This window comes from Eulemur rufifrons, chromosome 7, assembly GCF_041146395.1.
Source record: "Eulemur rufifrons isolate Redbay chromosome 7, OSU_ERuf_1, whole genome shotgun sequence".
NCBI lineage: Eukaryota > Metazoa > Chordata > Mammalia > Primates > Lemuridae > Eulemur > Eulemur rufifrons.
Window position 1 is genome coordinate 226,910,266 of NC_090989.1, and position 18,841 is coordinate 226,929,106.

At 32.1% G+C, this 18,841-nt stretch overlaps 1 protein-coding gene across 2 annotated transcripts in view; it reads right to left on the reverse strand.

Annotated features, from left to right (window-relative positions):
* The window catches only part of RFX3 (regulatory factor X3), a 284,384-nt gene that overhangs the window by 73,718 nt on the left and 191,825 nt on the right, over positions 1-18,841 (reverse strand). For both annotated transcript variants that reach the window (XM_069474175.1, XM_069474176.1), the window contains 2 exons: positions 8,827-8,901; positions 387-568 (listed from right to left, as the gene is read on the reverse strand). In XM_069474175.1, coding sequence (XP_069330276.1) covers positions 387-568; positions 8,827-8,901 — 257 coding nt within the window. The remainder of the gene's footprint in view (positions 1-386; positions 569-8,826; positions 8,902-18,841) is intronic.

Below are 18,841 nucleotides of genomic sequence, written 5' to 3' on the forward strand. Positions count from 1 at the left end.
TGCAAGAATCAAGAAATACAGTTTTTAATTTACTATGTCACTTTATGCATCACCTTTAGTATGGTTATTTTCAAAAAGAGAATACAGTGATATATTAATTTTTAAAGCATCATATGCAAGTCTCGTACTAATAGGTTGGGCTGCTAATTTCTATATAGTTGAGAATCAGCTCTTCTCTTAGTGTTCAGGACAACACATCCTTCTGGCATGGGAGTATTGATTGAATAATGACTTTTCCTTTTCCTGGGGATTTTATAAACTGAGCTCATTCTAAATTTTTTTCTTATATACTACCTGTAATCAAGTAATTTTGCTTAAACAATATACCAAACTGCTCAAGTATGAAAAAGAAACATTAGTTTATGATCTTATTTTTCAGTACTAACCTAGTGCCCAATCTCCTGGTTCGTAGCCCCATAAAAATTGACCTTATTAGTTTTCCAAAAGAGGCAGCATTGACTGGGTCCAGTTTGTGTTCCTGACAGTGTCGAAGGTAGTGGTTGTATAGAGTGCTTCTGGGAAGGCTCACTCCTTCTGCTGTCTCGTAATTGTCCAACAGCCACTGGAGCTAATAAAAGTAAGACACAGTAAATACACAGAAATCATATAATTTGCCAAAATTTCTACTTGACACTGCAAACAAATACACAGAAATACTTAGAAGTTCTTCATCAAGTCTTACAACAGAGTAAAAACTGCTGTAATTCAGAAGCTGGTATAATCTGGCTTTAGGAATTCTCAGTAATATTATAAATAGCTGAATATCACTTATGACCTCAGACAATATCCATTTCTTCAAATATTTAAGCACATGTAGAAATATATTAATTTTCCCTGTATTGATTGCAACCCTGGAGATGAACACCTCTTTAGGGAATTCAAATCTATTAACTGGTCATAAATATCAAAAATATAATTGCTACAGAACAAAACATGTTACCAAGCCTTGCTAATATGTCTTTAGTATTGGTGTATTATAATATATAAGCAGCAGGCTGCCTTGTATGAGTTTTTATATTAAGGTTCTATTTATTTTGATGAAATTTTAATTTGCTTATCTCAAATTACCACTAGATAATACAGTAACAATATTGTCTACTAGGACAAATTCTGCAAGAGCAAAGGATGAAATTCAGTCATTTTTTTCTCAGCTGGAAAGAAGCTCACTAGACATTGGCAAAGAATTTATATGTAATGAAAAAGAATCATTTATTACAACCATTTTTTTTGCCTCAAAGCTATGTTCTTTTTTTTTCCACCATTTTGAAAGGCATACTACAGTGGTAGTTGGTAAAGCAGTATCTTCTCAGCCCATTGTTCACATTTTAAAATTTTATGTTATTCTGTTGTGTGTATTTAAAAAAAAATAATAATCTTTAAAGTACATAATGTGCAAGAAGTTTTTAGAGTATCTAATCCAGGTCTATATTATTGAATTTTAACATTAGCAAAATTAAATTATTTATTTATTTATTTATTTATTTATTTACAAAAGGAGAACTGAAATAGACTTAATTGACTTTCTTAAGGTCATATATCGTCTCTGAGTTTGGTTTCCAACTTAAATTTTCCGTTTCCTGATTACTCTAAACCAATTGTTACTTTCGCAAAACAAATATTTCACATTATCTACCTCAACAAAATTTCCATACAATATATAAGAGGTATAATAAAGAGCTAATATTTAACATGCAATTCAAGTTAAATATAAATTATAGAAGCCAAAAAACTCATTTACTGAGCACCAACTATTAGTCAGGCAAAGTTCTAGCCATCCAGCGATGCAAAGATGAATGTGATCTCACCCTTGTCCTCTAGGAATTTATAAGAAAATGCTAACAATGGTGATATCAACATTTGAACAAATGAAATATTTCTCCATTTTGCTTACATATTTTAAGATGTATGATCAAACTTAGAACCTGAACTTTCAGACTTTTAATACAAAAATTCATTAAAAGTATTTTCAGAATTATTTTTAACCATGACAATTAAATTTTCCAAAACCATTTTAATTTTAAATATTACTACATGATGTTTATGTAATCAAACCTATGTCATTAAACCCATAGTGACTGTTAGCTTAGAAAATATAGCTACCAAACCTGCAAGACAGCAGAGCACCTTTAAAAATAAAATTAATGTTCTGGTCAGGAAGACATGAAGGCCTTTATCGAAAATATATGCATATGAATATGTATATTTAAACATACATATTACCTCTGTAACATACACAATCTTACACTATAAAACTTTAAAAAGATTATAAAAAATAAATATTCATTTTTATAATGACAGAAAAATATTATAGACTAAAAAGATTTCTTTTGATACGAATCATCTGTAACCTTATACGCAGTCAAATATGATTTCTAAGTATTCTAAATGACACATAGACTAGGTTCACTATACATATTCATTTAGTATAAAAGAGAAGAGGTAAATCAATTGGGAAATTAAGTTATTGAGGCTTAAACTAGTATTTTGCCTACAACAGTGAAACAACATGTCTGTTTAGTGTTTGTTTTTTTAATGTTAAGACTTTATTGATTATGATGAGCACATCTGAGGGAACTAAACATAAAATGTGGCAATATAATCCCAACTCATATATTTCATTCACATGTTTTGGTAAAATAGTTGGGATTTAGAGGCACTTCAGTGGTGTTACAGCAGCCCTAGTGAACCCGTATTGCACAAAGGTGCTGGCTCTTGTTTTGTGTATATATATGAGACAGAGAAAGGGTCAACTTCTAATTATATTCTCAATATATTAAAGAAAGCAATATAGGCCCTTGATATCATGAATTATAAAAAAAAAAATACTAAGGAAAAAATCCCTGGAAAGGCAAACATATAAAAAATGTAAATATTTTTTGAAAAACAGTAATTATTTTCCAACTAAATTAATGAAGTTTCCACACCCACAAATATAGACTACACAATATATGTGAGTTAAAAATGCCAAAGATAAGTTTGCATGTATATCTATCTGTCCTCATAAAATAATGCATTTTATAAAAGGCATAATAGTGTGATTTCTTAACAAAGATGAGCAAAAAAAATCAATTTTCCTTTCTTTGCTCATGTACAGAAGATATATCTATATAGAAAATCTTAATTTAAAGAGCAATTTTTCAGGAATGGAATATAGTCAATTTTATAACAACTTTGTTACCAAAAGTGTACAAATAATAAAAACAGATCTAATGTAAAATACTTTTAATATGATATAAAGCAAATGGAAATAATTTAATTAACCAGAAATATAAATTAAAAAATTTGTTCAAACTGCCCTGTGTACTAGTCTTCTTGCGGCATTTAATTACTTAAAAGTAGAAACGAATATCTAAAATTGAGAGCTTACTCATTTCCCCTGGTCATGGAAATTATCTTGCAAATAAAAATTTTATAAAAGAATTTGAAAAAACAAATCCAATAATGGAATATTTGAAAGGTACTACCATAAATTATCTTTTGTAAAAATGAAAACTGGTATAAATATTAAAGTTTATTATCAAATATTTTGAGTCCAACAGTATATTTACATTTACATATATTAAAGAGTTAATCAGACGACTCATACTTAAAGAAAACTTTTCACAGAAATAGTGAGATAATTATAGCAAAAGTTGGCATAACTACTTAGAAGCCTAAATGATATTACTGATACCACAGTTGAATAATTTAGAGAAAATGAAGCTTCTGTTGGATTGGCTGTGCAGTCCTCTGAAATGGCTAAGCAAGTCAAAACATCTGTACTGTTCTGTAAACTGACTGTTCTTTTTATATAGTATATATTCTTAAAAACTCTTCATTTCTAAACCAGTTTTTAAAAATCCGAGTTTATATATATATATATATATATGTGTGTGTGTGTGTGTGTGTGTGTGTGTATAAAATCACTAGTTTGAAAAATTCATCAACTGGTATTTTGGTGACTGTTTGACAGTAGCAAAGCTGTATTTTGTTCCCTGCCCCTTGCTTGCAAGAGTAGGAACTTTATTCCTTGCCAGAAGCCTGGAGAGCACACTGAAGGAACAGAAAGAAGTCAAGTGGAAGTAAAAGCCCTGAAAGGATGGAGGTGGCTCTGCTTCAGCCCCATGGGTCCCAGCTAAGAAGCCTACCAACCACTGCCCCATCTAGTGCTACATCTCCTAGAAACGCACTGTATACAAAGAAACATATTTAAGGATCTACCATATGAGAATTTGAGATTTACCTGAATATTATAACCTGCATTCTGTATGTCAGCATTTAACTTTTAGGTTTTAACATAGCGATGAAATGATAAATCAGACATTTGAATCTGAAACGTAGTATTAGAAAGCATTACTTTTATTGGAAGAGAAACTTAGCAGTTTCTGTGTAAGTTTAAGTGTAACCTAAAGGCATATGCTCTGTGTGCTGCTCAAGGGAAGTTAATGGCTCTTATGATATATACTGTTTCCTTGGGTCTTGTCTTTAATAAAATATATTTGGAGATTAGAATTCAACACCATTAACATTTGGTAATTTAGAGCTAAAATATTACCATTTCTTTTACCCTTTTATAAAATGTCTGGTAAAATGTTTGCTTACATTTATGGTTTAAAAGCCCATAACATAACCATAGGAACTTTTAACCTTTATCTTTAAAACCTGATTATTCTACTAATGAACTAACAAACTCATCGAAGAGGGGAAACCAAGATAATTGTATCTTTCAACCTTTACATTTAATCTATATTAATTAGTATAAAGATGAACAGTTCCTATTTTTCCCAAAGGGAAATCCTGATTGGCAAATAAAAATAAATGAATACTGCATTGCCCAATTAACATCTAAATGTAACATTTGGCATTTTTCTCCAGATGGATTATTATCCATTAGAATTCATTTTAAGTTCAGTTTACTGATGATATGCATTTTGACAGGCCTTATTTCTGTAATAACTTATATTTACAATATAGTAAAGTCACAGGAAAATGAGCAAAAAAACAAGGTTTTGCTTTAAGCTGAATATATTTCAATTGCTAAAACCAGCAAAAATAATGAAAAACTATTTGCTAGATTGTGAAAAGTATATAAAATAAATGCCTAAAGCTTTTTACATACTTTAAATGGAATTTTAAAAAATGTACAACTTTAATAACATTATGTATAAATTGGGAACAATTAATTTAACATTTTTGAATTCAAATTTACAACCTAAAATATCCCAATTTGGACACAATATAATCATCAACTATTAATTTATATTAATGACAATTGAAAAAGATTATAAAATAATGTCTGCAATGAAGAGAATTAGATGTTCTAATTTGATTTAGGCAGATCCTACATCATTTATCCATAGCCTCTTCACAACAAAATATTAGAAAATATTTAAACACCAATTATTACACTAGTAGAATTCTGTAAAGCCAAATCAAAAGTACCATTCTAAAATACAAGGAGATGAATAATATCACTCTTGGCTAGAACTTTTTAGAGGATTAGATTGTTTGGAGAAAAAAAAAAGTTGTCTACTCTTAAACTAGAGGCTGCATATGGAAAAATGATAGAGTGAGCATATATTCTTTACTCAAATGGTAGGAGGACACCACCCTCTACCAACTATGTTTATACATACATCTACTGAAGCAAACTTGAAAATAAAGGAAACAATACAATACATATATAAGTCTCTAAATAAATGCATACATGACTGGCAAATGCATCCTAGAATACTGAAGGTAAGATAAGGTCTGTTCCCTTCTATTGTTTCTCATGTTTATTCATTTAGCAAATATTTAGTGAGCATCTACTATGTACCAGGCACTGTTTAGGCACCAGAGATGCACTGATAAACAAAACATAATAATCCTACTTTCTTGGCACTTTCACTTGTCAATAAATATTTACTTACTGCCTATGAGACGTTAGTACTGAAATAATTGCTGTCATGTTAATTCTCAAGAACGTGCTGAACAATAGGATACAAAATTTAATATCCCGCTCTATATTCTAATGTATGGAAAGAGAGTTGAAAAGTAGAACAATCAAGCTGGATTCTACTCAGAGGGATTATTTATTTGATTTGATCCTAATAAGAGTTTTTTTTTTAATTATTGTGAATAACCAAATTTATGAAGAGAAAATAGGAAATCCTTTCTATTTCATACCCCAAAATAGGATGAAAATTGACTTTGCAGCTCAAAAATCATGATTAACACACCTCTTTAGACACAAGTAAATATGGGATACAAATTATTGATAATTTCTTCTCATTTTTTTTGCCTAATGAAATTGATCCTTTATAGAAACTGATAAATCAGAGAACTAATCATAAAGCTGAATTCATGTCCACCCCAAAGAATCCCACAAACCTCAAATTATTCTTTATTATACCCTATATAGTGAGAGATAAAGGTAACTTATAGTTTGGCATTTAAAATATTAAGAGCAATTTTTTTTAAAAAAGTCTCTCTACTAAAAAATTTCTGCACAGAATTTAAAATACTTTTAGCAAATAGTTATCAACTAGAATGCATGCAATAGCTAATTCCAGTTAACTATTCTAGTTTGGATAAATCTAATAAAAATTAAGAGCATCATTAACTCTCTAAGGAGGACAAAAAGACAATAGGATCTTTTTCTATGTTCAGGGAGAAAGTAACTTCACTGACTAGTCAGCAGAAGCACTAATCCTTTCTCCACTGTTAAAAACCATCTGTAGAATGTCTTATATGTCTAAAGATTTCACCTACAAATGTGTTTTTGAATAAATTTCCTTATACCTCTGAGGTGTAATAAAAATACATCAGCATAGAGAAAGATTATCACTGCATTAGCAATATTTGCACCCACTCTATCTACATACTGAAGTGCTTCAGGCAGTTGTTACTAATATGGAAGATTTGCTACACTATGTAATAAAAAATATGAAGCCATGGAGTAATAACATCTCTGTTGTTTATGCAGCATAATTCACACATTCATTAACATTAAATATTACTTCACGAATTCTGCAAGAGAAAAATAATTTTTTAAAAACCCTAACATAGTTGAAAAGATTCAAACAAATCAACAAATTAAAAAAATATAAAACATTCTATATCACTCTTCTACCTACATTATTATTCACAAAAATACTATTTAAGATGAGTAATTGAAGTTCAAGTTAAAAGTAAACATATTTTCTTAATTTATATATCTTAAATAAAAAGGAACTGTGAATTGAATATCAAAGTACAACTTAGAAGTCTGAAAGTTGAAAAAGAGTAACTGGAAACTCCAGTTTGTCTTTTACTCTTATGTCCCTGTACATTTCTGACTAAAAGTGAGGAACATTTTCACTTGCCATTTCCAAAACATAAATACCAGTTAATCATCATCCCCCCGCAACACACACAGCCTAGCGGTGTATATTAATAGTAAATCAGTTTTTAACACAATCACAGACTCATTGCCAACACAGCAGGAATATACTTAGGAAACATATAAAAGAGTGATATACCGAATGCAAATTTTCAAAAAGGGGAAAAATCATATTTTTAAAACTCTTTCAGAAAGAAGGGCCAAAATATATGCTCCTACAGGTTTTTACAAATAATTTTTATCAAAAGTATAGGCATTCTCCAATTTGGTTAACCCTGTTTTTGTTTGCCATGATACTTTCCCTTGAAAAAGAAACAGGACAAAATATTCCATCTAAAAACAAATGTGTAATAACAAAAGGAAGTATTGAGATATTTAGTGTTATTTTATAATATAAAATTTAAATGCTTCAAAAGTCAAATATTTTAAAAGAATAGTGAAAATATTTTCTATGAGGTAAAAGTTTTAGGTTAATTGAAAGAAATAATGAGTACTTCATTCGGGTGATCTGATCTTGGACTTTTCAGTTACAAAATATGGGAAAGAATTAAGAAAACATGATGATTTTATCCCTAAATTTAAGAACATAGTGTCAATTGGTAGGAAAAACTCTAATTTTTACAAAATATCACTAATATTAATTTAGCAGAAGGTTACTTAAAGTAGATTTAAGTTACAGGTCTATTTACTTTTTTCCATATATTCAGAAATCATCATAACAAGGAAATTTTTAATCAGCATTTCCAATGCTTCCCCAAATTTGAACAGTTGATGAAAATGTTTATAATTTCACAAAACTGTCATCATTCTTTTTACACTTACCAGTGTCATAGTGATGCATCTGATAACAGTGAAAAACTTCAAGAAACAGCAATGGTATCTCTGTTTTATCTCAATTGTTAGTAATTTATGTGTTATCTACAGCTTTACTTTTTCTTTTGGCCCACTTTTATTTCTCTTTAGGTTTTGGGTCTGAGCTCATCTGTAAGGCTGATTACTGCCCACCTTATAAAAATCATTTTCAAACAGTTTATCATTGTGTTTGACATTAGTCATCTTTTTTCCACTTAAAATATATTACTGGTCACACAAGTAGACAAAACTGTTTCTCTATCTCAGACATAGAGATGTAGAGTACAAGTATTTGCTTCACAATAAATATCAAACTAGAATATTTTAAATATTTAATTTCCCATTAATTACATTTTACAAATGAATGGCAGCTCATTACTTATTAACTTGAAAATGTTATATCTGTGCCAAAAACAGTACGAAAACCTAATAAAGCATTACACTTGGGGCTCTATTTTTTAGATATTCCACTGTACAAAATAGCCATTAAATGATACAGAGATCATAAGGGACTGAGAAAGGAAGGTTAAGAAGCAAAATAAATAAGTAAATAAATAAAACAAGCATTTAGAGGCAAGCAACACATGCAGAACAAGCAAGAGATTAGTGTACATGAAGAAGAGGCAACTTACATGGCTGTTGAGAAGAGAGCTTCTGTGAGTGGATAGACCGTCAGACTTTTGCAGCGTCTCAATCGCCATTTCAATCTGATAATAGATGTCATTAAAAAAAGGGCTCAAGACAAGATAGTAATAAAAGGCTGACCAGAGAATTTTTGATAGACTCTTTAAAGCTCAATTTCTTCTTCAATGGTGGCTAATGAATAGCTATCACTAAATGTGTTTTCACCCCTTCTTCCCCCCACCCCCAGAGAATAAAATAAAAATATGCACACTAATAATAAGCCCAATCACAAAGGTAAACCTTTTTGAACATTCTGTAATTATAATCAGAATGGAGACTTGAGGAGCAGAAACCCTGGTGGATTTTTCTAGTTATGAAAAAACATTCTTGACTTTCACAGTTCAAGATGTGGGATAGTAACCTCTCTCTTTGTAAATAGTCTCCCACCTAAAGAGTATTTAATATTTGTTCTATTCTGTCATGAAAGAAAAATCATACTACCGATTCTGAGTTTAGTATGTATTAGTATTTTAATGCAAATGTACAAAGATTCCTTCATTAATGTTCAAAAGCTACTTAATCTATATATCCCTCTCTTAAAATTTGGAAATGGGGGGGTCACTAGTATGAACAAACTTTATGCTGTAACCGTGGTCCCTATATTATATTTTTGGATGTGGTGGTGAGGCAAAGATATTAGAAATGACACAGCAGAAATGGAACGTAGAAGAGAAAATAATTCAGAGCCAACAAAGAAAAGGGACAATCACAGAAATAGCTTTATTCCATGTAATCTCAGCATACCATAAGCAATCACAAAAACCTTAATTAAGTAGCAGCTGCCAATGATAAATGTGATTCACTTTTGATAACCTCATATTTAAAGTTATCTGCCTTTCATCTCCTGGTATTATTGCATGTTCTGTTAAAAAACAGGTACTCAACACCCTGTATTTAATACTGGGTTATATTAGTAATATCAACTAAAGTTTTTTAAAAAGTCATATTATGAAATTTAAAAGAGAAAATTGATCTCATTATTTTTATTTTAACAATCTGATCACATTAAAAATTCAGCATAAGCAGTTACAAAAATATTTAAGGCTTTAAAACATAGTTAACTTTCTCATACTTTACACTGGCTATACAAATTGATGATGCCTTGAAATTTTAACATACTGCCCCCTCCTAAACAAAACTGAGAGACAGTAATATACATAGCAAAGTCTTTTAATTTTCTATAAAGTTTCCAATTTCTTTATAGTAGAACACTTTATACACAGAATGTTCACTATCAATTATATCAGCATTAAATCTAATTTTCTTCTAAACAACTTGGGAATTAATAGCTTTAATTTTATTTCATATTTTTTTCCCAAGTTGCTGGTTCTTCCTTGGAGTTAATAAAATGTAATACTGAAAAGAATATGTTAGGTTAAGAAATTATAGAAAAAATATTCTTTGAAAAGATATTAAATTAAATCATAAGAAAATGTAATATAATTTATTCGATTGTTAACTTTTTTAGATCACAAAATTAAGTAAACTAGCTTCTAAAATATTCTCTCTGCCAGAGGGATGCTAATGCATTTTATCATTACACTTGAAAATAAACTGAAGAAAGTGATATTGCACAAGCGAGAAAAGATACATTAGAGAAAGAATAATGTACATGTAATGAGTAAACAAACATTTTCCAAAATGTTAAACTATGAAAGTATAAAGGATTTCATATTAGATCTTTTAAAAGAGGATCAATAAGTGCTGTTGTTTTCAAAGAGAAAACACAGATTAGAAAACAGCTGAAAATATTCATATGACTATCAATTACTTCTAGGAAGAATTTGCTCAAAATCCTAATTTGCTAAAATGCTTACATTTTCTTTAAAGTTTGAGTGTGGAGAATTTGAGGGAACACCTCGGTCTACTAAATAAAAATAAAATGGTCCATAACTTATATTAGAGGTTTAGATAAAAGGTAAAAATTGTAAGAAATATAATCACTGAGCAACACTGATGAAGTCTATACTATGGATTTGTTAGGAAGCAATTTTAAGTTAGAAAAACACCTGAGCACTTTTTTTTTCTGGGAAAAAAGTTAGAGATCTGCTTCTATTACTAAAGTTGCTACTCTTTAATAGAAATCTGAGTGGTCCTAGATTTCCAGACAATTCCCTAGAAGGCCAAGTTGTTAGGATACAGCCTTCAAATTTCTGGTCAGTTTTTGAAGAGCTTTGGAAAAGAACAAGAAAGGAGCAAGAAGATACACTGGTCAAGCTGGACTCCCCAGTGACAGATATAGTGCCTTTCTAGAATGCCTTGGACCTTCAGAATTTTGGTTCTTCTTTATATCATTTTGTAATATAAACAACAAATAAACTATTTCTTTTAGCTTTAGTAATCTTCTGCCTAGTTGACTCAGGCCTGTGCTTAATTTGTGGACGCCAGAGAACAGAAAGGAGGAAACATGGAATGATAGGACAATCAAGAAATAAACATTGGGTTTTTCTATAAGGAAGACAACCAGTTTCAGAGCATGCATGTTGGAGCCTACTTGTAAACCTACAGACTTCCAAATACCTATGAATTCTTTGAGGCTTATTAATTAATCCAAAGGACCACCCAGAACATTTAGTTACCATCTCACTGTTTAGAACTTCTGAGAAACATACAAAAAACTTAACATGTATTTATCATATTAATTAAAAAACAAACCTACAACTTTGAAGGGAATTCTAATCTCATGAAAGGATGATAGACCCAATTACATTAATCCGCTGGCAGATTAAAATTACATTTTTTTAAAGGATGGGTTTTATTTATTACACAGTGACTGTATACTTCTCATATATAGGGCAGTGTGCAGGAAACCATAGTTAAAAAAAACTTCATAATCCAAATATTACAGTTTACTAACAGAGACTAGGGTATGTAGTCATATTATGCATTATGAACAAATGCATAATTATACAAACAAAGCTATAAGAGAAACAAAGATAAAAGCATAGTTCAGAAAGGTAGAAGAAAATGAAAACAGTATTTTTTCACTTTTGGAGGAGTCTTGGTCACCTTCTGAGGATGTATGAAAACTGCAAACCCTCTACTTGAAAAAAATTTATTTAAGAACACCAACAAAATTTGCATTCACTTTCTTGGAGTTCATAGACTCCTCAAATTCAGAACCCATGCTTTAAAAAGATGTAAAGGTTTCAGTGGGTAAAAGTAGGGGAAAGGGTATTCTAGGGAGGAAAAATAGACTCAATAAAGCCAGGAGGCAAGAAAGCATAGGGTGTGTCCATATTTGGGACATGGCAAGGAATCTAGGTTGTAGGGTGTGGTCTAAGAAAGGCTGAAAAAAAACTGGTTGGAATTAGATATTGGTATGTGGAAGTCAAGGAAGAAGCAAGGTCATTAAGGTTCTGAGGGAAGTATATGGATGTTGAAAAATGTTGGTTTTCAGATAAGGCCAGGAGATGGGTTTTACTAAGTATAATGGACAGCACCAGTCATAAGGTTAAAATAGGTAAGGGCTGAAGTGTGCTCAATTAATGTTTTTGGATTCAACAGAAGCTTTCAGGGACAAGTGGAAGAGATTATCATCTATGGGAATATATTATGACAATAGAGGGAAAGTGAGGGTGAAAGAGAGGTTAGAGGAATAATATAAAAAATGGGGAAGAAGAGTAATAATGAGGCAACATTTTGATATTATAAAATTATGGAAGATTAATTAGTGTTACTATTCCAAAAGAATTATTGATGTATATAAGGAGGAGCTGGATAGAGGAACAGAGGAATGGAGTGCAAATAAGCTAATAAAATGTTAGTGAATTAGGATAAATTTCTACCAGGCTCATCAAGAATGAAATTAATTTGTTAACTTTTCCATTATTGTAGATTAGATATTTGAGAAAATATTTGTTCAACCTTCTGGAATTTGACCAATCTCAAGAAAAAGATGGTACATTTTAGTATTTGACACCTAAAACACTGAGACAGAAGTGAACTGGTAAGATCATATGCCACCAATTTACTGTAGATCATTTAAAAAATTAAATTCATTCCTTAGGAAAAACTTATAAATTCTCTTGGGTAGAAATATATTTAACACTAAATGATATTCCACCACAATATCCGTAACTGTCATATAGGAAACGATGATCAGGTAAGACAGATGGAAAATTTCCTTAAAAGTAAGCTCATTGATCCAAAAGATTATTGGCCCAAATGTTCAACATGATATTGTCATAGATCATCTGAGGAAATGTTCCTCATCTCATCAAAGATACTATATCACTATAGCTTCATAAAATGTAAATGATTAAACAGCTAGATTGCCAGGTAGCTAGAATTTAAAAGTGATTCAAATTTATCATTGCTTGACTAATTGGTAGAAGAGACACAATGGGTCTATACATTTACAAAGGACTACATCTATACATATATAAATGTAAGTAATTAAGGGCAACCAGAATGAATTAAATAATTAAATATTACTAGAATACAGAGGAAGGGAGAGAGGGGAGAATTACTTCTTGCTGTTACAGTTAGACAGAGCATGGGTAAGGCTGTTCTTTAGTAGAGAACTGACAAATCATGCCTGGCATTCTGATACGGGCAGGTTAGTGAACATTTAGGCAGAGCAAACAAGATAAGACACTACAATGTAAGTTTGAAGAAGGGTAAAACTGGCTAAAGAGTAAAGTCCCTTTAGGGATAGGTAAATTAAGTTGGACAGGCTGCAATTTCTTGGCTAGGCTCTTTAATTAAATAGGATGTGAGCCATTGTTGAAAAGTCTCGAGAAAGGGAATTAATCTGATGTGGCAGCACTTTATGTATTAATTTGGGATATAACGTAGGATGGGAGGGATCTAGACAGGAAAACCAATTTGGAAGCTATGGTAATCATCTATGAAAGCCTGGTAGTAAGGCAGCAGTGAGAATGAAAAGGTAGAATACAAACATAGTCTTGAATTACAGATCCAAAGGTGGGGAGTCTAAGGTAGAAAGCTTGGTAGTACCTTATTTTTACCTGAAATGAACACAATGGCCTTTATTTCATCACTGTGTGATAAGAATGTTTCAAATACACATATCAAACACATTGACATGAATAGATTCTAAAATGTTTTCCTGTTCATTTCTCTGCTGCATTATCTTTATTCTAAGAATACTGATCATCTTGTTATTGAAATTTCAACTGTAGTGCAAAGTATTGTAATCAGATTAACAAGAGGCCTGTGACAACCTGAAAGTCAGACTAATTCCAGGTCTCAATGATGTCTCTCTTCTTGAGTATTGCTCCTTTTTCTCTACATATCTTTTCCTTTCTCTTAGATTCTCTTTTCATGTTTTTAAATGTCCTTTCTTTTTTTACTTAATGGTACAAAGCCAAATATTTTTTATGACTAAAAAATTCTTTTTTTTCCAATTAAAAAGTGGGCATGGTAAGCATTTTCCATTTTTTACTTAAACTAATGAAGCTTTAGACTATGAAAATATCCTTGCTTATCTTCTGAAAAATCAATTCTCTGACCTACGATACAGTGATCAGTTGTATCTACTAAACAATCACCTTGAGATGGAGTCACCGATAGTGTACACATGCTCCCATGATTATCTAATGCTAGGATACAAGGCGCTTGGGAGTCAAGACTGGTTCATGATGGTCCTGGACTGTTGCCTCATAATCAGATAAGAAGCTATGGCAACTCCTCTGAGATCAAATGGTGGGGTGCTTCATTTGAGATGAGATATTCAGTCTGGAAAGACAGGCTTACAAAGCATTAAGTGAGATCATTGAAGTAGGTGAGACATAGAAACTACCTATGTGAAACAGCAGGTAAGAGACTGACATCCATTCCAGCCACTATGGGTACGTGACTTCTTAGAAAAACTAGATTCTTTTCTGGAAGATAAAAGAAGACCCGTGGCAATATATTTGGGATGATTTAAAACTCTCCAGATTGACTATCTAGAAGATGATTCCCAGGAGAATGGAAATCTTCTCTAACACTGGTTATCAGCCAATGATGGGAACCCTTTGTCCAGTACTATTGGAAGCCAGAAACATCTTCAGAAAATGGATAGGAGGATTCTGTACTGCATTTAGACAGGCTGCTGAAACACCAGAGGAGTGGCTGGCCTCTAGGGCAGAAAAGTGATAAAGATGGATAGAAAATTTCCCAGCCTTAGGAATTATATGAGGTCTCAAAGCTTCAAACGTGACCCTGACAGAATGCCTGCAAAGGCTGAAGAGTCAAAGGTCAGGTGGAGAACTTGTGGAGAACTTGCTACATTTAATATGCCAGATTTCTGACCATACATTACCAGGAACATAAAAAGACCTCTTTGCAATGTGTCATATAACAAGGTGCTAAGGAGCATAATTAGAAAAATCAACCTGGTCGGAGCATCTTGGTGAGAGAGTGGTTCACAATGAAGGTTATTCAAAGAAAATAAGAGTTCATTACAGAGTACAAGAACCCATCTCTTATGACTTTTGCTGTGAGTAACTTAGGTGAAGAAAGAGACGAAGGTAATACCAGTTACTATGAGAAAATAATATTTGGACTGGGGCACCAGGTAGCAATTGGAGAATTAAAATAAATATAGAAGTGACTAGCTCTCCCAACCAAACACTGAATTCTGAAAAGACAAAATCCCAGGGATGGTGTATATAAGTGGGTTGCCCTCATCTGAGCAGAAGGATCTCCATACTAAGTCTGGAGTGCCAGAGATGATACCAATTAATTTGCTTCTGGGGTACAAAGTGGCATGATCACAAATGTGATAAAAATATCATCCCATGGCAACAAGCAGACATTAATTCTTGTGGGGTAGATTCAAGAAAAAATTGCAATGACTGTAAGGCAGAGTACATCATTTCTTTTTAGTATACCAAGAATGAACATTTTATGACAGACTACAGTAATGAAGGTAATCTTCCAGGGCTTCTTAGGAATTAGGATTAGAAATTCAGAAAAGGCAAGGGAGATGTTATATTTCACATCCAGGAGGGAAAAAATAAAGCTCAATGGAGCCCCTACAAAGATACAGCAACCCGTCTAAGAAGGACCTATAAAGGCCAGGGCACCTATTACCTGACGGGGGACAGAGACATAGTGTGATAAACATGTGGCCTAAAACTCAGGCTGAAAACTCTTTTCCAGTCACTAAAATGCTAATGTTGCCTATTGCTGGAATTAAAGACAGGTAGATAGTCTCCAGGCACCCAGACCTACTTTGAGGTTTATACAATATCCAACGAAGAATCAGTGTCCCAAAAGGGACCTCAGAGAAAAGTCCTACCTAAGCCCCCAGAAAAAGAAGATGACAGTGGGGAGACAAGGAGTCAAATGAGGTCTGGATGTTCAGTGAACACTGTCCTTGTGTTCTCTTTTGCAATGCTCAAAGAAGGGATCAATACTGTGTTTTTTTCTAAGGCAGTGGATATTTTTAAAGAGAAAAATGTAACAGAAAAAAAGCTTTCCCTATTATTAATATTTATCATTTCCACTGTTATTTATAATTCCCCACTGCCTTCTAACGAAGGAGAATCCTTCTAATGGGATGTCCCTATGTTTTGCAGTTTCTGCCAGGCTTAATTGTTCACTGAAGGGCTGAGAGATCCAGAGGAGATTGGAACAATCCTAGATCTGGAAAGAATGGAGATGAATGATCACTGGCAGAAAGAAAGGACAGGCTGGAGAGAACAAGGTGATGCAAAGAGGCTTTATGTGACTGTGTTTTGGAGAGTGAGATGCTAACCAGGGCTGGGGAACCTGTGGCCTTGGGGCCACATGTGGCCTTCTGGATCCTTGAGTGTGGCCTCTTGACTGAATCCAAATTTTACAGAACAAATCCTTTAAATACACCATCATTGCCTTCCCCTACAAAATCTTCAGTAAAATCTGTGCCACTTACAGATAATTCTCATACCAGTTAATCAAGACTGGTTGGAGCACAGGGTTCATTTAGGGGCACTTGATAACTCCAAAAAGGTAAACCTCAGTTTGAAATGTAGGAAAAGGAGGTGATGCTGAGTCTTTTGTATGATTTATATAGGGCAAAAGAGCTTCCCCTGGACATGTGGTTTATATACACATTTATGTACATCTATGCAATGTCCCTAATAGAATATCATATATATGGATAATTAGGACTCTCTCTTAATGTAAATATTGACCTTTCATTTCACTACACACTAATAAGACAGAAAGAAAAAGAACAATTATATCATCTTATTTATTATCTTTATAGGTCAAGGCATGTTCTCCTGACTCTAAAATGGAATTTTAATCTTTTTTTTTTTAAAGACTAAAGGTCAAGATTGATATATTCAAGTACCACTATAATTAAAATTGGTAGAAACTATTTCTTTTCTAGAACTGTTAGTGATTTGAAAATGGAATACTTAATACTTTATGATTTATAAAGCCTTTTTATGTTAATTCTTATTTGATCTTCACAGTAACTTTGTAAAATAGGAAAGGCAAGGAATATTATCTCCTATTTACAGATTAGAAAACTGAGGCTCCCTGGGATTGAGGGGGTTTCTTGAGATTATATAAGTATTAATACCAACTATGAGATTGAAATCCAAGGTTTATTACTGTAAGTTCAACATCATTTTCATTATATGCAAATATAACATGAATATAAATAAAGTTGTAATATCTCAAATTGTTGTAATGAAACTATCTTCTGAGGAGTGACTTCTAAAATTAAAATTTGCTAAATGATTTACTGTTAACAAGATTTACTCTCTAATAAAAAAGAATTTAAATAAGATTGATAAGTATTACTTGAAAATGATTTAAAATGATCAAGTTATAAGGCAACAAAAAGTTCTGACTGGATAGTAAAATTTTAATCATAAAAACTGTATCCTAACATATGAATGCATTTTCTTGTCAATACAGGTTAATATTTTAACCTCATCAGTGAGTGCTTTCTCAGAGAAATAGCATTTCTGTTTCATCATGGAAAAAAACCCAGTGAATTCTTTAGAAAAACCCAATCCAGAGGACACACTTATGATCAGAAATTTCCTTCTGAGTAATTTCTCTTCTGGACTCTAGGACTTTAAATTTTGTTTGCATCTGAGATCAGGTAAGAAAGAAACATTTCTACTTGGAGACTTTCGTTCAGAAAAGGTATCTGTGATGGCTGATATCACGTAGACACTGCTCATACACCTGTTTGAAATGACAGCCTCCTGGTGTTTGTGTAGTGAGAGAGATTTCTTATAGGAAGCACTGAAACCAAGAATAACAAAGGAAAGAACATTTTCACTTTGTATTTAATGTATATAATTACTAAAACTGAGGTTTTTCAAAGTGTGGTCCCAGAATAGCAGTATCAGAATCATTTAGGCATTTGTTAGAAATGCCAAAACAAAACAAAACCCAACAATGGAGACTCTCTCACAGGTATATTGCTAATGCTTTGATCTACTCTTCAATTTGCTCAAACAAGTGCTTTTCTGCTTGGTAAGGTACAACCACTTAGTGAGTTATAAAATCAATTATGTAGGTCCTTACCAGCATTTCTAAAAAGTTAAAAAATCGAATAGAGTAGAAAATAATCAGAGTTCACTGCACACAGTATGGCTAAGTTATCCCTTCATGGAACTTTGGTTTCAGTCATAGGTTTATGTGCACATGTATATACATAGTCATATATGTGTGTATGTAGATGTACACTTGTGAATGTAGTATGTGAGTGTGACTGCTAGGCCACAATGTAAAGATATTTCTCATTTTAGTTTATGGATTTAAAATTTTGAATATCGGCACTAAGCAGTTAAATCAGTATCAGTTTCCTTTTCTTCAATGAATACCTTCTGCTAAGGGTCTACAGAGCATGTCTTGAAACCAGGAGGCCTGGCCAATGCACACAGAAACACCCACAATGAAGCTATGTTTCTAGCTATGATAATGCTATTCAAGTGCTATAAAAATTGGTATGTATTTAATATATACATTACTTTCACAGCAATGCTGAAAGAAGCTTAACTG